General features: G+C 46.5%; 1 protein-coding gene across 2 annotated transcripts in view; it reads right to left on the reverse strand.

The window, feature by feature from the left end:
* TRIO (trio Rho guanine nucleotide exchange factor) overlaps positions 1 to 22,913 on the reverse strand; it is a 4,621,980-nt gene that overhangs the window by 4,421,126 nt on the left and 177,941 nt on the right. For both annotated transcript variants that reach the window (XM_085606120.1, XM_085606121.1), the window contains exon 3: positions 17,294 to 17,408. In XM_085606120.1, coding sequence (XP_085462246.1) covers positions 17,294 to 17,408 — 115 coding nt within the window. The remainder of the gene's footprint in view (positions 1 to 17,293; positions 17,409 to 22,913) is intronic.

Here is a 22,913-nt window from a genome sequence, read left to right on the forward strand (position 1 = left end):
ACCAGGTCAGCAGAGCCATTGTAGAGCCAGAGAACCCGGTCAGCAGAGCCATTATAGAGCCAGAGAACCAAGTCAGCAGAGCAGCTGTAGAGCCTGAGAACCAGGTCAGCAGAGCCATTGTAGGGCCAGAGAACCAGGTCAGCGGAGCTGCTCTAGAGCCAGAAAACCAGGTCAGCAGAGCGGCTGTAGAGCCTGAGAACCAGGTTAGCAGAGCGGCTGTAGAGTCTGAGAACCAGGTCAGCAGAGCCGCTGTAGAGCAAAAGAACCAGGTCAGCAGAGCTGCTGTAGAGTCAGAGAACCATGTCAGCAGAGCTGCTGTTGAGCCAGATCAGCAGAGCCGTTGTAGAGCCTGAGACCCAGATCAGCAGAGCCACAGTAGAGCCAGAGAACCAGGTCAGCAGAGCTGCTGTAGAGCCATAGAACCAGTTCAGCAGAGCCGCTCTAGAGCTAGAGAACTAGGTCAGCAGAGCTACTGTAGAGACAGAGAACCAGGTCAGCAGAGCCGTTGTAGAGCCATAGAACCAGGTCAGCAGAGCTGCTGTAGAGCCATAGAACCAGGTCAGTAGAGCTGCTCTAGAGCCAGAGAACCAGATCAGCAGAGCCGCTCTAGAGCCAGAGAACCAGGATAGCAGAGATTTTTTAGAGCCAGAGAACTAGGCCGTCAGAGCAGCTCTAGAGTCTGAGAACCAGATCAGCAGATCCACCCTAGTGCCAGAGAACTGGGAAAGCAGAGCTATTGTAAAAGCCTGAGAACCAGGTCAGCAGAGCTGCCAGAGAACCAGGTCTGCAGAGCGCTCTAGAGCCAGAGAACCAGGGCACCAGAGCCGCTGTAGAGCAAAAGAACCAGTTCAGCAGAGCTGCTGTAGAGCCAGAGAACCAGGTCAGCAGAGCTGCTGTTGAGCCAGATCAGCAGAGCCGTTGTAGAGCCTGAGACCCAGGTCAGCAGAGCCACGGTAGAGCCAGAGAACCAGGTCAGCAGAGCCGTTGTAGAGCCATAGAACCAGGTCAGCAGAGCTGCTGTAGAGCCATAGAACCAGGTCAGTAGAGCTGCTCTATAGCCAGAGAACCAGGTCAGCAGATCCTCTCTAGAGCCAGAGATCCAGGATAGCAGAGATTTTTTAGAGCCAGAGAACTAGGCCGTCAGAGCAGCTCTCGAGTCTGAGAACCAGGTCAGCAGATCCACCCTAGTGCCAGAGAACTGGGAAAGCAGAGCTATTGTGAAGCCTGAGAACTAGGTCAGCAGAGCTGCCCTAGAGCCAGAGAACCAGGTCAGCAGAGCTGCCCTAGAGCCAGAGAACCAGGGCATCAGAGCCGCTGTAGAGCCAGAGAACCAGGTCAGCAGAGCTGCTGTAGAGCCATAGAACCAGGTCAGCAGAGCCGTTGTAGAGCTATAGAATCAGGTCAGCAGAGCTGCTGTAGAGCCATAGAACCAGGTCAGCAGACATGCTCTAGAGCCAGAAAACCAGTTCAGCGGAGCCACTCTAGAGCAAGAGAACCAGGTCAGCAGAGCCACTCTAGAGCAAGAGAACCAGGTCAGAAGAGCTGCTCTAGAGCCAGAGAACCAGGTCAGCAGAGCCGCTCTAGAGCCAGAGAACCAGCTCAGTAGCGGCACTGTAGAGCAACAGAACCAGGTCAGCAGAGCCGCTCTAGAGCCAAAGAACAAGGCCAGCAGAACCGCTCTAGAGCCTGAGAACCAGGTCAGCAAGCTGCTGTAGAGCCATAGAACCAGGTCAGCAGATCTGTCATAGAGCCAGAGAACCAGGTCTGCAGATCGGTTGTAGAGCCAGAGAACCAGGTCAGCCAACATGGAGAAATAGCAGTAACCGTCTATGCCAGTTTAAAGAGAATTTATACTGAAAAATGATTAAGCTATCCGGCACAAAGCATTTGCCCCAGAGAGAGATAAATAGTATCACCATTGACAGGATTAACAAGGACACGCATTAAGAGTTCCATCCACGATGCGTGAAGGCCCGAGATTCATGAAGTTTGAAACCCGAGAGAAGATATAGAACAAGTGGAGGCTCCACTCGTTTTCGTAAACCTCCGGTTGGAGTATATTCTGACAGAACGACAGATTCCCCAATACTTCACCCGTTATAAATAAATGCAAATAACAGGTCCTGATGAAGATGGAGACCATTGATATTGTCCATTGAAACATACGTCGGCCAGAGATTGCGATACCCCAGACATCAGCACAACAACTGAGGGTTGATGTTGTCACCCCGTTTCTGAACCATCTGTGCATGCAGTGTTAGTCTGGGGCATGGTATGGAAGTGTGTAGTATGCTAGTAATATGGTTGTGGGCTAAATGAATGAGGTATGAGCGTAGGGGACTGTTTCTTTGTCTCATTTCAAATGTTAACCATTGTAACATTATTTATATTTCGAAGGTAGATGCAAAATTGAATTATAATAATGTAGAGATAAAATGTTGAAAAGCAATGAAATGTTGAAATGTTAATTTTCCAAAAATGTTTTTGTTGATACATATGAAAAAAGAAAATAAAACATGAAAAACTAATAATCAACGCTGTTATGGGGAGATGAGCATTTTTGAGGCCCTATTTTAGAGCTTTTTTGAGATCCATCAGTAAAGGAATATAGGTCAAGTGGGAGGTTGCTTTGTAAATTTTAGAGCCAGAGAACCAGGTCAGCAGTCCTGCTGTAGAGCCAGAGAACCAGCCGTTGTAGAGCCTGAGACCCAGGTCAGTAGATCTGCTGTAGAGCCAGAGAACCAGGTCAACAGAGCCGCTCTGGAGCCATAGAACCACGTCAGCAGAGCTGCCGTAGAGCCAGGTCTGCAGAGCTACTCTAGAGCCAGAGAACTGGGTCAGCAGAGCTGTTCTAGAGCCAGAGAACTGGGTCAGCAGAGCTGTTCTAGAGCCAGAGAACCAGGTCAGCAGAGTCGCTCTGCAGCCATAGAACCAGGTCAGCAGAGCTGCTGTAGAGACAGAGAACCGGGTCAGCCAAGCTGCTGTAGAGACAGAGAACCGGGTCAGCAGAGCCGTTGTAGAGCTAGAGAACCAGGTCAGCAGAGCCACTCTAGAGCCAGAGAACCAAGTCAGCAGAGCCATTGTAGAGCCAGAGAACCAGGTCAGCAGAGCAGTTGTAGAGCCATAGAACCAGGTAAGCAGAGGCGCTCTAGAGCCGGAGAACCAGGTCAGCAGAGCCAGAGAACTAGGTCAGCAAGCTGCTGTAGAGCCTGAGAACCAGGTCAGCAGAGCCGTTGTAGAGCCAGAGAACCAGGTCAGGAGAGCTGCTGTAGAGGAAGAGAACCAGGTCAGCAGAGCTGCTGTAGCTCCAGAAAAAAAGGTCAGCAGAGCCGCTCTAGAGCCTGAGAACCAGGTCAGCAGAGCTGCTGTAGAGCCAGAGAACCAGGTCAGCAGAGCTGCTGTAGAGACAGAGAACCAGGTCAGCAGAGCTGTTGTAGAGACTGAGACCAAATCAGAACAGGTGCTGCAGGGACTGGAGAGGTACAAACGTAATCAGACACAGAAGAGGTGCACTGACGCAGCGTAATATTGCACATTCTGTCACAATATTTTGTCATTTTACAACACAGTAGTATTGTCTGGGCAAAGTTTCTCCTCATTAGCAGCACTCTAACACCCGAATACAGCCGTCAGCAATGAAATGGTGACAGTTAATCTTTGCAAAGAGTCTGTCCCCCCGGGGGACCACGGGTGATGCTTTTTAAAGCCTCTTTTGATCCATCTGAGCTAGAATAAATGTTTGCAACTGATACAGAAGATCTGAAATGTGTAAATACTCCGAGAACGCAGCGGCCACAATATTGTGTTATTCCAGTGGTCCTGCCTATGAGCAAAGACTTGCAGTGTATTGGCCTTGATTTACTGACTGTGTTGTAAATCAATGGAACCGTCCTGCAGAAGAATATTTAGGCAAAAAATAACCTCGAAGTACTGATTCTGTGGTACTGATAGAGTAAGGGTAAAAGTGGAAGCCATGCAAGGTCACTCAAGTCAGGAAGGAATGGCCAGTTCTTGACAGCATTGTCATTCTCAAGGTAGGAATTCCCATACTGGGCAGCGCCAAGTAGCTGGGATGAAACAAGCATTTGCCATGGAATAGGTCTCTCATTTGTGCAAGTTGAAGTTATTGGCATTGTAAATGACAATGTCTTTTGTTTATGTTTTGAAAACCAAAACATAAATAAAAGGCATTGTCATTTACAATGCCAATAGCTAAAACTTGCGTAAATGCGAGACCTATTGCATTGCAAATGCTAGTTTTGCTTTCTTCTTTTCATGCAATTTTCAGCTCTACCCTAGAGCTCCACAATTCAGTATCTTGATGATGATCCCTTATCTCTAACGGAGTGAAACGTCGACAGTGGTGTAGACTTGAATATTTGTTATCATATTAACAGGCCGTGCTGTTCTTTTATATTTGGTACTCACTATGATCACTTTATCACAATTGTGTATCATGCTTAAGAGCACGTTTTACTTACTGGCACCCAAAGTGTCTTTGTAATACATTCTCTGTTTTGTATTTTATGAATAAATTCCATTTGGATGTGTCAAAAATTGTCTTTATTGGCATATTAAGGACCACTGTTTTTGTACTAGCAATAATACCTACGTTCCTAGTGATTTATGGGTTTATCTTTGTCAATAAAAACACATTTTTTCCAATTCCAGCACCCGAGGAAGAGCGGTCCAAAGTGGACTGGAGTTGAGCAGAGCATTTGACTGCAGTGCAAAGTATGTGGGCCATATGATAGTGTTCTGATCTTCGGATGTGCATAATATTTAATTGATTGTTTTGTGCCATATGATTTGTAATTTTATCCCATGGTGTTCTGAGTAGTTTCCTGTTTTATACTGGTTTGGCTGTTATGAAACTAGTAAAGAAAGATTCCGCATAATCCTGGTCCGTTTCACCAAATTGAAACGATATGCGGAAAGGGAAATGTCCTACCTATTGTGAAGGAGAGATAGTAAGCACAAATCTTTCTTAGTCTATCAGTAGTCACCATAACAGGGTTTTAAAAAAACACAAAGATGGGGGGCGTGGTCTACCAAGCAGCGGAATGACGGCTCTCTGAGTGCGCTCCGCCGGCCGGGAACAAAATCCTGCCATAATCCTTACAAATGGTGTGATGCTGCGCCCATGATCGACGTCCCCAGACAGCGGAACCACCACAGACTCTGCTGGTGCCAATTTCGAGACCCGTAGACACACTGAGCTATATCGGCGCTGGAATCTGCAAAGCCGCCGGCTACCTGTGGAGATCTGCTCCCCCCGGGGGTGCTTACTTCGGGCTGCTTGAAAATCGAGCCCGCTGCTGCTGCGGTGCCACAGGCCGCGGACCGGGAATGCAGGCAGACGTCCCCTGATTGATACACCCTGGCCACCTGAGGTACGTGCGCTACTTGGAGACACCGAGAGGGCTGCAAGGCTCCTCTGTGGAAGCCCCAGCCTGCTGCTGCCCTGCTGTTTCTGCGGCGTGAAGTGAGGCTACACTACACGGGCGGTCCCCGAGGCCGCCATTTTGTAGACAAGACATTTACAGCCGTAGGCGGAGGAGAAGTTGGCGCCTGGATTTAATCTCCCTGTTCTTCACTGCTGCCAACGCCGGGTTCGCGCTTTGTGTTGCCACAAATCCCAAGTGGGTGCTATTTGTTGGCGCAGCGCCCGCAATTGGACATCGATGTGGGCAGTGTGCTGGCGGTCCCAGGGAGGCAACATATCCCCATGTGATGACTGAGTGGGGATTCTTGAGCACACATTGCATTGGACTGCGGAGGTGGTGCCCCTCATGATTTAGCTGATGCTGCAGACTGCGGTGCGGCCAGGGTCTCGGCTGGCGCAAGTGGCTGTCCTGCAGCCTCCTCGCGGATCCTCCATTACTGACTTGTGGGGATCCAGCTGTGTGCTGGCGCACCCTTGGGCTTTTGTGCCCTTATACTCCATTTATACATCTACACTGCGTCGCCGCTTTGAAGACTTGCGGGCTGCGCAGTGATTGCCTGAAGAGAGCCGACACACGAGGTGAGTTCTTGGAGCGCAGATGTGTTGGGGTGCCCTTCGATAGGCCACGTGGCATTGGGTGAATTGAGTGGGGCTTGAGGGAGCGGAGGTTATAGCAACTGACGACTACCACGCTGGTATTGAGAGACGATTGAGAGTGACAGGGGTGATCTGCCTCTCCTTGTGCTTGGCATCCCCCTGATTGCTTATACGCCATGGGCAAACAAGACGCTAAACAACCGAAGCTCACCTTTGATAATAAACAAGCCACGTGCCAAACTGAACCCAACTCTGATGCGCAGACTGACGGGCAACAGGACTTGCCTGTGGAGGATCAAGGGGAAGACCTGCGTATCCTCATGTTGGAGATGCGCTCTAGTCTAAGGAATATAGATTCCAAGTTGGATAACCTCACTGTGCAGCTAGACTCGGTCAAGACCCAGGTGGCTGCGCAAGAGACCCGCCTGGACGTCCTGGAAATCCGCCACACAGAATCCCAGGAGTTCCTGATGGAAACTAAAGAACAGCTCTTGAATATGGACAAGTTGCTAGGCGTCATTCGTGCCAAGAATGACGATTTGGAGGCGAGGTCACGTAGGAACAACCTACGCATTACTGATATCCCGGAAACTACCGCCATATCCAAGATGGAGACATTTGTAACAGATCTACTACACAAATTGTTTGATCCCCACCTGTCCCCTGCCTTTGTGGTGGAAAGAGCACATAGATCCTTAGGCCCAAAACCCCAGTTGGGGCAACACCTCGACCAATATTGGCAAAGTTGCTTAACTATCAGGACAGAGATGCCATCTTGCGGTTGGCAAGGGAGAAGGGTCAGCTGTCACAAAGGCAATAACATTTTGTTTTACCCCTGCTGTACAAGCGGCGAGACGAGAATTTCCACCAGCTAAACGCATTCTCTTGCAGGCACAGATTCCTTACTCCCTGCTATATCCTGCCAAACTGCAGGTTTCGTATGATGGCACGGCTCACTTTTTTACAGATGCGAAGTCCGCCTTGAAATTTGCCAAACATGTGGTTGGGCAGCGGAACAAGGACACCCGAGGCGTCTGTGACTGGCCACCTCAGAGATAATGACTAATTTGGGTATTTTATAGACGACTAGCCTGAATGACTGTATTGACACGCTGCGGATCCGAGAAGTAATTACTTGCTTTGTGGCTATGGGTATCGTAACATACAAAGATTTATTGTTCTGTCTGTTTGCGGCTGTTGGGGTGGGCTTGTAGCGCTCTCCGCAGTACTCCTGGCCACCCTGTGCGAACAGGGGAGTTTGCTGGTGCCACCAGGCCATCCAAGTTTCCCTATACCACAATGTGGTTTCTTACGTTTTAGTTTGCTCTGGGGGGATATTCTACAACCTGATTGGGGGGTTGGAGTGGGAGGCGGGGTGCCGGGGGGGTATTGTTTTTTTTTTTTTTGCCAGTATGATGGAACGCTGTCGGTCAGTGCACACGACCTGTGTTTGGGAGATAAACTACCTCCGATGCTATTTCCACACTAGTTGGTGTACTGTGAACACGTTCACGCTGCAACACTAAATTTCTTATGTGGAACATTAGCGGGCTGAATGATGGTAGAAAGTCTAGACTTGTACATGCTTATTTATCCAGACATAATATAGATGTGTGTCTATTGCAGGAGACACACCTAAATACTAAGCCATCACAGAGGCTGAGACATAACAGGTGAGGGAATGTGTACTCGTCTATTTACTTCAACTGTGCCCGAGGGGTGGCTGTGTTGGTTAAAAAGGGGTGGACTGGCGAGAGGGTGCAGTACATAAAGATCGCGAGAGGAGGTTCATCCTGATACATGGAGCGCTAAGGAGGGGTTACCCTGGTTATTGTAGCAGTCTATGGTCCTAATGTTGACTCCCCCAACTTTTTTCAGGCTGTTTGGACTAGAATCAGAATGACAGGTTGTAGAACAATATTATGGGATGGGGATTTCAATGCTATCCTGGATGAGGACATGGACAGGAGGGGTGTGGCACGCTCCTTGCACCCTGCTGCAAGCGCTACCCTGAAGGCTATAATTTTGGATAGGGGTTTAGTTGATGTATGGCACAGTAGACACCCCCTGGTGAAAGAAGGTACGTGCACATCCGATCACCACGGTGCTTGGTCCAGTTTGGATTTTTGGTTGGTATCTAGGGATATAGCTGCTCGGACCACTGACATCTTGCACATGCCGCGCTCTTTATCAGGCCACGCCCCATGTATATTACGGCTGTCACTTCCAGGGTCTCTTCCCCGGGCATTCTCCTGGCGTCTCCCAACACATGCCCTATTAGATGACGCCTTTAAGGAGGAGATACGGGGAGACAGACTACTTTGCCCATAATATGGGCTCAGTGACTACTGAAGCCTCACTTTGGGAGGCTTTTAAGGTGGTGATTAGGGGCCAATGTATTGCAAGGCAGGCGGGTGTATTAAAAGCTATCCGCTGCATGCTTGCATCTCTAGAAACCCAGATAAAAGAGCTTGAGAAGTAATTTTATTCCACCAGTGAGCCCCACATAGCGCAACTCCTAAAATCAAAACTACTAGATTTTGCGGAGGAAGCTCAACGCGAAGTTAAGTTCTTGGGGAAATATGCTGAGGCTAGGAGATATGGTGAGGGTGATAGACCAGGCCGCACACTAGCTGGAATGATTAGGCCCTCTCGGTCACCTACATTCATTCACGAAATACGGTCCCCGCAGGGCGTTACTGTCAGGGGCCAAGAGGGAATCCTAGATGAGTTTTCGGCATTTTATACCCATTTATACACTACTACTCCGGGGACGTGCACGGAGGAGCTGCAAAGCTTTCTCGATTCAATAGCACTGCTCTGGTTCAATAACGGCCATAGAGAATACATGGACCTCCCATTCACGGTGGAAGATATAGGCCAGGTTCTAAAAGCTTACCGGTAGGAAAGGCCCCTGGGCCCGATGGCCTAACTACGTCTTTTTATAAAACATATGTCGAAGAATTGGCACATAGGCTGCTGGCAGTATATGAAGAAGCGCTGGAGGAAGGAGTGTTACCTCAGTCTATGAGGGAGGCAATCATCATCACGCTCCTAAAACCTGGAAAGCCGGAGGAGGAGCTGGATTCCTACCGTCCACTGTCCATGATAAATGTGGATGTTAAAATCCTGGCTAAATTGATTGCAAATAGGTTACAACCTCTGCTCCCCTTTATTGCTCTCCCCGACCAATCGGGATTTATTCCTGGGAGGTCGACCTCTCACAATTTGAGGACAATATTCTCAGTGTTGCACTACATACATCCTGAAGTGTGCACCGCGGCTGTGTTTCTAGATGCCACTAAGGCGTTTGATACGCTCGAATGGCCCTACTTATTCACAATCCTAGGCCGCATGGGATTAAGTCCGCTCTATAAATAGAATTAGATTATTATATACACTACCCAGTGTTCGTATTTAGGTGAATGGTCTGCTCTCTGATCCATTTCGGATTTCGCAGGGTACCAGGCAAGGGTGCCCATTATCTCCCCTGCTCTTCGCGATTGCGATTGAGCCCCTGGCTGCCCGCATCCGACAACACCACACAGCGCGAGGGATAGGGTTCAGTTCCCGAAGTCTACTTATTTCCTTATATGCAGATAACGTGACCCTCTACGTTATCAACCTGGCAGAGAACTTAGACCCACTCTTGAGGGAGTTTATTCGATTCGGAGGCCTGGCTGGTATCTTTATTAATTAGGCAAAGTCGGTGATATTCCCCCTGACTGACGGTACCCCCCAATGACATTGGACTTCCCCCTGAGATGGGAAGCCGAGGAGGTCAAATATCTGGGGGTTTGGATAAGCCGCGACACACTGGAGGTGTGGAGGTTAAACTTTGGCCGGGCTATCATGTGGCTGGAGGAGAAGGTTTAGGTGTGGTCTGGTTTGCCGTTGTCGCTAGCAGGTAAGATAGCACTGGCGAAAATGGTTATTCTACCAAAGTTCCTGTATTTATTTGTTAATGCCGATCTCACTCACTCAGCATTTTTTTAATTCCCTGAAATCATAGTTAGTTTCCTTGACATGGGCGGGAGGTCAGGCCAGAACTTCATGGGACTTGTTGACCCTCCCGCTAAGGCGGTGTGGCTTGGGAGCCCCAGACATGCATCTATATGCGCTAAGTGCCCAGGCACACTTCTTACATTATTGGACACACCCGACTCCCTTTCAGCCTCATGTGGCAGTTGAGGCGGATGCAATGGCTCCTACTCCGCTTAAGGTGGCACTCTACCAAAAATCATGCCGCCTGCGCGGAGATATAAACTCCTCTGGGACGTTGTGCATGGCATGGGATGAGCTGCGTAAAAGAGCAGGTGTTCCGATGTTATACGCCCCTTCCATTCCTCTGCTGCAGAATCCAATGTTGCCTTGCATACAGGATGGTGTGAGTAAGTCGCTGGCCCAAAAAATGAAACTTTAAACCTTTGCTGACCTATATCCAGGTGGTGAATTCAGATCTCCCCCAGAAGCGGCTGAGGGTCAAGCGGTGACATTTGCAGAACTCTTTTTGTATCATATGCTGCGTGCGGCATGCCGCGCGCTCTGGGAGGGATTTTCGCCGGCCCCTCTGCCTTTGCCTGCATTGGAAAACTTGCTAAAAACCCCGTCTCCTCGAAAGCTCATCACAAGACTATATACCCACATGCAGAACACTGCCCCGTTGGTGACACCTAAATCCTTTCGATACTGGAACGAAGAACTCTTAACTCCATTGACCGAAGCCCAATGGGACTTTTGCTGTGGGCAACTCACTGAACTTTCTCCTAATTATAGGCTGAGATTGATTAATTTTAAATATCTGCATAGATTTTATAGAACACCCGTCAGTCTCCAGCGTATGGGTATCAGAGCAGACGACTGCTGCTGGCGCTGTGGTTATACACGTGCCACATTTCTGCATGTAGCATGGGACTGCCCAAAGATTGCCGAATTTTGGTTCCTAATTTTCCGACTCCATAAATCAAATCCTCGGCATGTCATTAGCTTCATCACCTATTCTTGGCCTTCTGGGCTATGTTAAAGAAACTCCGCCCAAGCTGCGTAAGTTACATGCACTTCTTTTATTGTTCGCAAAACAACAGGTTGCAATCCACTGGGGTAGAAGACGGGTGCCCTCCATTAAGGGATGGATCCGAGATGTCACATACGGACACACACAATTGAGCACCTTTTGGGAGCTCATGCCACCCACTTCTAGACCTCGTAATATATGGGAACCATTCCTGACCTGGGCACAGCGTCAACAGACACCTAATGTAGAAATGACTGTGGGCGCTACTCAGACTGTGGCATTGACATGATGGGATATTGCCCTCCAACCTCCTCCGTGGGGTGCTCCCCTGTCTGTTATTCTGGGTAATGTGAACTTGAAAGTGATGACCAGATAAGACTTCAGTCCTCTATGTGGAAATATGTAATGTATTGTTATTTTGCTATGCCACCGTGTTGATCAATGTGACTACCTGGATGTATGGCATATATACATCATTATGCTGTGGAAGAGCTAATGGAGTGTACGCTGTTTCCAGTGATACTGTGTGCATGTAGAATGAACTTCACTGTGCTCCTGGATTGTTTAATAAAATGCCGGCCAGTTGTATTGCAAAGTATTTTGACTGTTTGAAAATGTCAATAAAAAATAAATTCAAAAAACACAAAGATAGGCAATAGGTGTGCAGGCATAGTCCAGGCGAGTGAACCATCCCTGACAGTGCTTAATTTGTAAAAAATGAAGTGCAGGTGCTCAAATGTTTGTCAGAGGCCACACCCACTTTTCTCCGGTTCCACCCACTTCCTCGACTGGCTCCACCCACTTACTCTATTAGCTCCACCCACATCCTCAACTGGCACTGCTAAAAGCCATATGTAATAATACCCCATACCCGATCTGAATTTCAGCAAGGGATCCTTCCTCCTAGTAAGGTTTTGATAGGAAGTTCCCCTACCCTGTGCACATTTTGAAAAAGATTAAATCAAAAGTTCATTCAAAGCACAATTTTGGAATAAATTAACTAGAATCACTAATGCATTGAAAAGGGACAATTCCAATGCTCTATGTGTGGTTTGGGAAAAGGACAATACTGGGGTATGCCATTTGTAACAGTCTATGAGTTCAAAGATACAACTTTTACATAGCTTATGTGAAAAAATAAACCAAAATGTTGTGAACACACGCTGAACAGATAAAATGAATAAAATCATGCAATACAGTTGAATGAGTCACTGTGTCACTTCCAGTGGCTGAAGTGGTTTGGAGTACATAAAGGTATTTATCCAAAAGCAGGGTGACGTCGGTGGCAGTGTACAGAGTTAGTTTCACACTGTCAGTCACAAAGATTATTAATTAATCAACACTCAGGGCTGGGCTGGGAACCCAAAGTGGCCCTCGCAAGTTTGTTAGACCAGCCCCCATACGGTGCGTAGCAAGCGAGCTTAACGACTGCTATAGGTGTTGAGGGGAGAATTCTCCCCTCAAGAAGATTTTGTAAAAAGAAAGACCAAATTGGTGCCCAACACATTTTCCATTAGATATTCAGCTGTATTAACGTTCAAAGCATAGTAAATCGTAAATGATGACCTGACATAAGCACCCAGGCCAGAAAGCATGGAAATGTCACACAAGCACCCAGGCCAGAAAGCATGGAAATCTCACACTGTACTCTGACCAGGAAGCATGGAAATGTCACACAAAGGCACCCAGGCCAGAAAGCATGGAAATGTCAAACAAAGGAACCCACCCCAAGCCAGTAGCGCTGGAACAATTTTCAGCTGGAAAAATGTTCAGTGTTGGTGCTGTAGCTGCCCTAAATGTTACATCACTGAAGAAGTCATAAGATTGTGAAAAATCCAAACATCACAGTAAAGACAAACATAGCAAAGGAGCCTTGCCCATTCTGGCGGAGGTGGTGAGGGTGTGGTGGTTAGGTATGTTGCAGTGGAGCATTTTGAATGTTTTCAAAGAAATCTGTATTTCCTAAGCTTTTTATGTACAAAACACATCAATACCCTGCTGTGCTAGGAATGATGCAACTCCCTCTAGCGTAGCCTAACCAAAGGTCTGTTGCACAGATTCGAGGCAGCATAGAATGATAGTGTTAGATTTTGTTTTCTGCATGGAAGCAATGTAGTAGCAAGGATGCAATGGGCCCTGCTGCAAGCAAGGAAAATGCCCCCTTTGACTGTTATTGGGGCAGTCAGCAATTACCAGGGTTAATTGGGCCCCTCAGGGCTCTGTGGCCTGGTGCCACTGTACCTGCTGCACCAATAGTAGCTACATCCCTGCATGGAAGAGAGGTCACATAACCAATACCATGAGCGGAGTATTGGCTCAAAATTGAAAGCCACATTAAGTTCAACTGCCTGGACTTTCCAAAGCAGTACATTATCAATTAAGCACTTATCACTCTTTTACTTGAAGGAAAACTTCTTTACCCCATTTGTACCTAAGGGCCAAGGTCGTTTGACTCAGAAGTACTATGTTCAGATTCAGTAGACTTTTGATTATTAAGTGTGTGGGTGGGCGGTATTTAAGCAGTGGAACACTCTGCCTTTAGACATCTAGTGGCAGCTTAAATCAATGATATTTTGGACCACCCTAAAACTCTCCTAGTTGTATGATGTCATCTTTTTTGTATTACTGGTAAAAGACTCTAAAGCGCCTAGACCGAGTAGGCACAGTGTTTCTATATAAGTTCTATTGTTATTATCACGATTCAAACAAACGCCCAGTGCTTGGAAACGTCACAACCATGAAGAAGATACTAAGCAGAATTCTAAGCATATTCTTTTGAATTACAGTTGTTTAACCATAGCAAAGCTATGGACCATAATACATTTCCTTCAATAACACAACCATTCATCTAATTAAAATGCAACAAACAGATCGGATGAGATAGGAAAAGAGGACACCAGATATATAATCTAGAAGAACAGGAAGGCAAAGTGAAAGTGGTTTGCGACCTTCCAATTTGAAATATATTATTTAAAGACTTTGTAGAGGTGTGCGTAGGCAGACTACTTATGCTTTCTGAGCAATTAAATATATTATGCAGAGAGCCAGGGGTACGATTCAGTGGGAGAGTTTCTGGTTTTCTGCTTTTCGGAGGCCAAGCGATAGTTTAACCACAATGTTTTGTGAGAGTCACAGTTCAATTTTTCTAGAAACATAGGCCAGTGGTGCTACAGTACTCTACTTAGGGCTTAGGATTAAAACAGAATGCTCTTCGTACTAGGAAGTAAAAAGGAGGAGTCCTTTCCTTGCTTTAAGCAATTGAAAATAAATCCATTCATGACTTTCTCTAGCAGCATTTTTTAACAACTTTGAAACAAATAGGCCCCTAAATGTACAGACTTCCATGCCCCACATTGTTTCTGTATGTATACATGTAAAAGCAGTTGTGTGGTTGAGTTCTCGGTTCTGGAAAGCTTTTCATATCTAACCTTATATACCATCCCTTCTGGACCATAACTTAGATATACCATATCTAATTTTACATACCATAACTAACATTACATACCACACTATATAAAACTTTAAATACCATACACTTACCAAACCAATCCTTCCTAATCTACTACATCCACCATACCGACCTTCTGTACCTACCATATCTATACTCTAACCTACCTTACTGTTGCTAACCCATGTGCCCGTAGTAAAGTGTTGTGGGTACTTTTATTAAACCAAGCATCCTTAGGTCTAGTTCAGCATCGGGGATAAAAAATCTGTTTACTAATGCTGTACAGCATAGGCGTAAAAATGCGGTGAGCGGTAAAGCTGAGTAGCCGGGTGACTCTAAAAACATAATGCTTGCCTCTGACAATAAATAAAAATGCTGTAGCAAAAAGGCAAAAAACGAATAAAAAGTTCTCCAGTTTTGGCAATGTCCTTTTTAATTGCTGTTGAACTAGGACAGTTTTTGCCCTTTGCAGGCCATTCTGTGCCTGGACCTGACCCCTGTTTGCCTCACTGCCAGGTTGGTGGAATGGGATCGGGCTGGAGCGCCAGACAGAAGACACTAGCTCGGTTGCCTGGAGTGGATACAATAACCCCCTCCCTGTGACAGCCACTTTACTTTTAAAGGTACAGCACAGCAGTACTTACTACATGCAACGAAGAGTCTATCTCTTCCCAGAAAAACAGCTACTCTTCTTTCTTGTACATTTGGGAGGCCTGTTCTGTGTTAGTGCTGTGGAATGGTCCATGCAGCGCTACTCCTGGTCTGTTAGCTCCTCCACCTAAAGGAGCTGGAAGGCGCTCGCAACTTTGGCAGTTAAAGGAGTGGCGGTAGCTTTGGAGCACGTTAAACTAAAGGCCCTGCACTGGCCCTGGCGTTTTACAGCCTTCTCCGGGCCGGGCAGTGGCATTTTACTTGCACACGGTACCCGGCGCCGGAGGCATGATTGCTCAGGGCAGGCCTTGGACTCGTCACCACTGAGTAACGCGTCCAAGGCCTGCCCCGAGCAATCATGCCTCCGGCGCCGGGCACGGGGCACCTGACCATGTGAAAGTAAAATGCCACTTCCTGGCCCAGGCAGGGCAGGAAAAGGCTGGTAGAAGGGCAGGGGCCAGTTCAGGGTCTTTAACTTAACCCAGGCGGACATTATGTGGAGCTGAGCTGGAGCCGAAGCTACCATGCCGGTGACTGTCACGTCGCGCCACCCATGAGCCTCCACGCCCAAGGAAAAAAAACGAGCAGAGTTGGTAGTGGCCTATGGCTGCTACGTACATTTACTGGTAGTGGTGGGTGGCCGGGCACTGGCCGGCCGGACTGCCTGCATACCTTTATGCGATAGGCGGCGTAGGCCTGCTGCTGCTGCCTGCACTCGACGTCGGGGCTGCGCTAACCACCTCAACCGCTGGCTACTCGTGGCGCGGTGCATGCGGGCGGGCAGGGAGTGGCCTCTTGAAAAAAATTTGACGCACGTTGCATGACGCACAGCTTCCGCTGCAGACCCCAATCCAAGCCCCTGCCCAATCAGTGTCCCGCCCACCGGCAAGAGATGCTGCCTAAACAAAAGAAATTTCAAACAGCGCATCGATTCGTGACCGTCATGACTGAATCACTGTGTGGATATTGACTAAATACATTATGAGTCGGACTGTCTGGCCAGTGTGTGATGCGCCGAGTCACTTAGGTAAATCCATTTTAAAAAACTGTCTAGTCTACAGCTACGCTACATTCACATTGCCATATGACGTGCTGTCATTTGCAGACAGGTGGTGTTATGTAGACCTGGCCCAGACAAATTAAGCACTGATCCCTGATCTAACATTAAGACATTCATGTTTATGTAATATTTTTTTCATATTCATTTGAGTGATTCAGGTTATTTACCAACTAATGCTGAAAAGCGTATTTTTTACGTCCCTCAATTCTATAAGCAGTGTGCCACTCTCAGGACTTACAAGTTCAGAGTTACAGAACGGTTCAGTTTGTTTTTGCAGATGTCTACGACCCACATTTTCTATTTGAAGGAACACTTTACTTGATCTGGGAGTCTCCACAAGCCTTGCTGTTAAACATCTTAACACTTATGAGTGTCCAGACTTGTACCTACACTATTTCTCCTTTTTTTGAGGGGTTTCCTGCAATAATAACACTTTCACAAGCTTATTCTCTTCTCTATTAAAGTTCCATCAAGTATTTCAAACAATAATTAACACACCATAGAATATGTTAAGAAACCCAAAGCTGCCCCAAACGGACTGCATAGCTCTAGTTATTGTGAGAGACAATAGGCATCATAAACTTAGTTAGGGATAAGAAACTGAAACAGTTTTGGGGACTGATTATAATGCATTAACTACACATAGCCAAGTATAGCTACAAATGAGTAAAGTGCACCTCAGGAACAATCTGAGCGGGCATGGATGTTCAAAATCACACTTTTCTACACGTCATTCTTCACAAGTCAAGCCACAGAGTGCATCACTTTCCATCATATTGTTACACCTTCTTTGATAAGTAGTATGTTTGGACTTGCAGCAACCTAATCAGACTGAGGCATACAGGGCTATGCAACCCCTGGCAGCTTGTCCAAACTCCTGAAGGAAACATAATTCCTTAGAAAGTGTGACACTATCCATACTCGTCAAAATGTAAAACAAAAAGTGAAATCCTGTCATCTACATGTATTCACTCTAGCCTTTATGATCAGTATGACTTGTATACATTTCTGCAATGGGCACGCCACCTAGTGTGGTGGTGATAAAAGAAAATACAAACAAAAAGAAACACTATTTACCTCGGGACACAAGCAAGATACGACATTAATCTTCTGAGATCTTCTTGTCGTATTCTATCATGGTTGCTGCGAGCTGGAAATGTCAAGACGGGTCCTCCTCGTTTATCTCTACCACCTATTGAAAAAAATGAAATATTAATGTAACACATGGGACGCAAAGGACAGTGAACAATCAAATGATGAATGCGAACAAATACTTCTATTTGGACTGGTCTTCAATACTACATTTAAGGGAACATAACGCATAGCAAAAACTTGCTCACAAAAGAATTTTTCCAGCCAGCAGGACATCAATTCTCACTAAAAACCTGAAATACAATTTTAACACAACATGTTGCTGGATACAAGATGCTCTCAAAATCAGTTTAAGGCTATAAGCTGCAGATAACCCCTTGAACTCTTTCCACTGTGCTTTAAATTAATAAATAGCGAATAAAGTGGTTGCCTAGGCTACAGAATAATAGTTGTGGTAGTCACGAATACCCAAGGTCATGACTGAGACAAAGTCCATGGATTATTGGAACGGGTTTGTTTTTATGTGTGCATTTATTTTACATATACATATATACACATATATACACATATACACATATATACACACACACATACACACACATATATATATATATATATATATATATATATATATATATATATGAATGAAACACGGTCCTAACTATAACTATCTACTGGCGACCGCCAGTAGATTATATATATATATATATATATATATATTGTGTTTTTGAGTATTTCTTCACTCAATATTCATCCTTTTATTAAAGTAATAATTTTAGAGTTTAATTTTACTTACATTTTTCATATTTTTCTAACCCCCATTTTTGCGTGTATATTTTTGAAAATAAATGTTCTTAATATGTTCCTGGATATAAATATATATTGTATAGTTTAACAATGTTTTTACGTTAATGCTTTTCTATTTGGTACCACTTACCTGCTGCCTGTATCCCTGCTGCCACCACCAGAAGAGTCATTTGGGCAGCCCACAGTCCCGGTTCCGGCCGAGAGGGGAGGTCGCCGGCCGGCACTCCAAGCCCCAGCATTCTTAGCGGTGTGAACACCACCCATGCACGCCGCTTAAGAACACCGAAGGGCCCGTCTGCGACAGGACGAGGCAGGGCTGGGCTACCCCCCTGACATCCAGGCACTAAGATTAAGTTTTTGACTGCAGAGCGAACTCTAAGGTGGCCAAACAAGGACATAAAAGGTACTATTGTTTGTATCCTGTGTTAAAGCGTTTTCTGTTCCCAGAATGAGCAAACGCAAGGCAACGGGCCCTCTGATAGGTGGTGGGGTCACGGAGACTCTAGATGCCTTTTTAATTAGAGCGGAATCACTACTGGTTCACCAAATCCAGCTCACAGAGAAGAGACTTTCCCTGGACTCTATTGTGGCTCAAAAACGTTCGTCTATGGGTGGTCTAGCTATGACCAAATCCCCCAATGATGGGGTTCTTTTGTGTCCAGCTATGTTGAGAGGTAGTACGGACGCAGAAAGTGCCACCTCTAGCGTCCCACCTGCGCTGTTATCTCCCCTGTCATCCCCACTGTTGCAAGACCCCATTGAGATACAGACTGTTGATAGCGGCCTCGCAGAGAATGTTGCATGGGTCACTGTAGGGGACACTGACTCTGGTTTACTGTCTGGACTGGGGGCTGGGGCTATTGCACTGATTACATCGACCGCATGTAATGCAACTACCTCAAGTTCAGGTGGGGAGGTTATCACTCGCTCAAAAAGGGCCTCCAAATTAAATAGCACCATAAAGCCACCAGATAGCGATCCGGCTCCAATAAAGCGAGCCAGGGGTGGGGGGGGTCCTCCAACTCCAAACAAAAACAGAAACAAAAGCCTAGACCAGCGTCTAAAGTAACTATGCTCCTTGACACAGCAGGTACTGTATATAATCAAACGACCAATAACAGTGAAGATGAAATTGTGGGGCAGGGAGCGGACACTGAGATATGGAAGAGGATGGAAACTATGTTAACTGCTCTTTTGGGGCCCTTACTAGTCAAAATCAGGTCTATAGAAGAAAAATTGTCACCGCTTTTGACACAGAATAGTGTACCAACCATGGAGCTCAATGGGTGTGCATCTAGCCGGTCTGGGGCACAGGAGGGTCCCAATTTATCAGTCGTACCCACCAGAGTTGAGGGGAAGGGGTGGGGGAAATAATGCTAATGAACAGACCTCGGGCCTACAGGATGGGACGATTAGAGTGCCACCCCCAGGTCCCCCGGAAGGAAATCCAAATAGCACAAATATTATCCCCAGGGGTCACAGGCACTTGAGGGCAGGGACCGAAGGTAACCTTACAGTCCAACATTAAGCCCCCACTAACAAAGGGGGCAGAGCCTCCACAAACCAAAACTCTGGGGAGATGCCAGGTTACAGTGCTCGGGGTACCCCAGACTTGCCGTTTCTAGATTTACCACCCGCATCATGTCCATACACAGTGGTCCTGACAGGTGTTCCGGCCTGTACGAGTGATAGTGAAGAATCCCCCTTAATATTGATCAATAAGGCAGTGCACTGGTTGAGTAGGAATGTAGGATTTAACATCACCAATCACAGGCACATTTTAATGGGTAGAAGAGTGTCCTGGATTGACAATTTCAGGAAAGTTTTCCCAGGGGACTGCGTGATTGTGAACTTAAGGTACCCCGAGCTCGTACACAATCTACTCATGCAGAGAAAGGAGTTTCTCCAAGATGAGGTGGGGATCAAGTATTAAAATGCTCCCATTAGGCTTCTTTTACAGACACATGATGAATTCGAACATCCGTGACGAACATAGGGGGCACGTGGTGAAAACGTATAGGGGTGGCCCCACAGTCCCAATATATAACCAGTATGCCCCCCTCAATAATGCAGGGGATTTAAATGATATTGACTGGGCCTGTCGGGGGCAACTAAGGGTGTTTATGTACATGAGAATAACGACATTAATATAGACCTGGGAGGAATAGTCCTGGCGAGTTTAAATGAGGATGTCGCAAACCCAACCCACTTAGAGCCTTTGGCACACTGCACGCAAGAGCATAATCACCCAAACATGGAACCTCATGGACCTCAATCCTATCCCATATTAGATAGCCTAGACAGACATAACCAGCGAGACTTTAAAATAGTTTCCTGGAACATAGCAGGTTTATCTGCCAAATTCAAAAATGATGACTGGCTAGTTTATATTAGGATATTCCAAGTCATCTGTTTACAGGAAACATGGGAAGTAGAAAACAGCACTTTCCACCTTGAGTGCTACAAAACCTATTTTGTACCAGTGTGCAAGGCAGTGTCAGGAAGAGCAAGGGGAGGATTGATTATATGTGTCGATCTCAGGCTACAGGGCAGGTGGTCTGATTTAGGTTGGAACTCAGACTTCATGTTGGGGCTTAGGTTTTATAACAAGGGCCACAAGATAATTTTTATTAATTTTTATAACGCGATCTTACTGGGCCAGAGTACTGCAAGAGTGGATGAGCAGGAGAGTAGGCTCGCTTGCATACAGGAGCAAGGCGCGTCGAAGCCTCATTTGGTTTTAGCAGGCGATTTTAATTGTCATTTGTGTCCAAATCTGAAAGTTGATGGGGGAGGGATTGGTCATCGTGTACTCTGGAAGAGGGCCCTCATATGGAACACACAAAGAAGTCAAGGGTGCTATGCAAGTTACTAAACACACATGCCCTTACTCACACCATGGACCTGGCTGAAGTTCGGAAGGATAAAACGGTACACCCTACATTTAAAGGCTGTGGAAGTGTTTCTTTTATTGATTTCATTTTTGTTTCCAAAACACTCAAAGAATGGGTCACAGGTTTTAAAATATGTTTGAGTATTTTCAGTGACCATAATCCCCTAGTCATGTCCCTTGCGGAGTTAAATCCCTGCAAGAACCCACCTAGAGGGGGGGGGGGGGGGGGGGGCATGTGCCACAGACCAAGGCAGGAGGTTGAAATGGTCACAGGGAAATGACAAAGCCTTTTATAAAGCACTAGCGAAAGATGGTGAACAGCTCATTGGGGACTGTTTAGACCTAAATGTGGTGGGGGCTGAACTAGTCAGGGCATTCAAGGGTGTTGCCCAACTAATTGATGGTCTGCTTAGGACCACAACATATAAAGCTAGATCGAATGACCCAAGGTGGTTTGACCAACAGTGCTCCCGTGCCCTGAGAGAGCTGAAAGTTGCTCTAAAATCCTCCCCAAGAGATAAGAGCAGGGTGATCCTTTGCAGGATAAACTACAAATTGGCAGTAAAAGGCTGTACATTTAAATTACAAAAGCAGGCTTGGGAGGACCTAAGGGAAGCAATAGAGCTAAAGGACACAACTGCCTTTTGGAAAGTTGTAAACTATCCTTGCTTCCAAGAGGCAAACAAGCCCAGGGTAGCAAACAACATCCTGCCGGAGTGATGGCATGAGCATTTTTATGGGCTCTATAATCACTGCTTGGCTGAGGCCCAGTTGGAGGATGATGGTGGGAAACAGACCATCAATCCGATAATTTTCTCTCTGGGCGAGATCAAGGCAGGGATTGAAGGCCTGACCCGAAACAAGGCTCCGGGTCTTCTTTTTTTGAGCAAAGTAGATCTTTGGGCACCAATCCTGACCAGAGTCCTCAACGCAGCAGTAGACATAGGCATGCCGCCATCCTGATCCACAGCCACAATTGATCCTATTTTTAAAAAAGGCAACAAGGACAGCCCACTTTGTTATCATCCCATCTCCTTAATTGACGTGTCAGCAAAAGTTTTAGGACGGGTTATCCTCAGCCGGCTAATGGACTGGGCTGAGGATCAGCACATCATAACTGACACCCAATATGGCTTTAGGCCAGGAAAGTCAACCACCGATCAATGTCTTAACCTATATTTACTGGTAGCCAAGTACACCATTGCTAGTCAAGAAACAGTGTACCTGGCATTCATGGACTTGACGGCGGCTTTTGACCGAGTTAACCGTAGGAAATTATGGACAATCATGGGTGGCCTTGGTGTGGACCCTGGACTTATTAACATTTTAAAAGCTTTGCATCAGAACACTACCACCACAGTTAGATACAACCAGGAGGGAAGTACCACTGACACTTTCCCATGCCTAAGCGGGGTAAGACAGGGTTGTATCCTGTCCCCTTTTTTATTTACCTTGTACATAAATAGTTTGGATCAGGCACTTAGCACTTTAAAGGTTGACACACCGAGGATGGGTTCAAGAGGGATCCCTGTCCTGCTTTATGCAGACGACGCAGTCCTCCTTGCACGTACACCCAAAGGGCTTCAGGGTCTGATAGTTGGCTTTGTCTCCTTTATGGAGAACTTAGACCTGTCCCCCAATCTATCCAAGTCGTACATTATGGAAGTTGGCAAAAAAACAAGCAAAAAGTATGATTATACGATTGGCTCTCATCGCCTGGGAAAGGTGCACTCTTTCTCGTACCTGGGGATTTTATTTGATGGACGTTTAAATTTCAAAGATCTTTTAGAGGAGAAATGCCGTACGTTAGCTAGTTCCTCTGGGTCGATCATGAATTTTGCACGAAGGCTAGGCCGTTGGTCACCGGAGCAAATTCTGAGATTATATAGCTCTATGTGTTGTGCC

This window comes from Triturus cristatus, chromosome 5_1, assembly GCF_964204655.1.
Source record: "Triturus cristatus chromosome 5_1, aTriCri1.1, whole genome shotgun sequence".
Classification (NCBI taxonomy): Eukaryota; Metazoa; Chordata; class Amphibia; order Caudata; family Salamandridae; genus Triturus; species Triturus cristatus.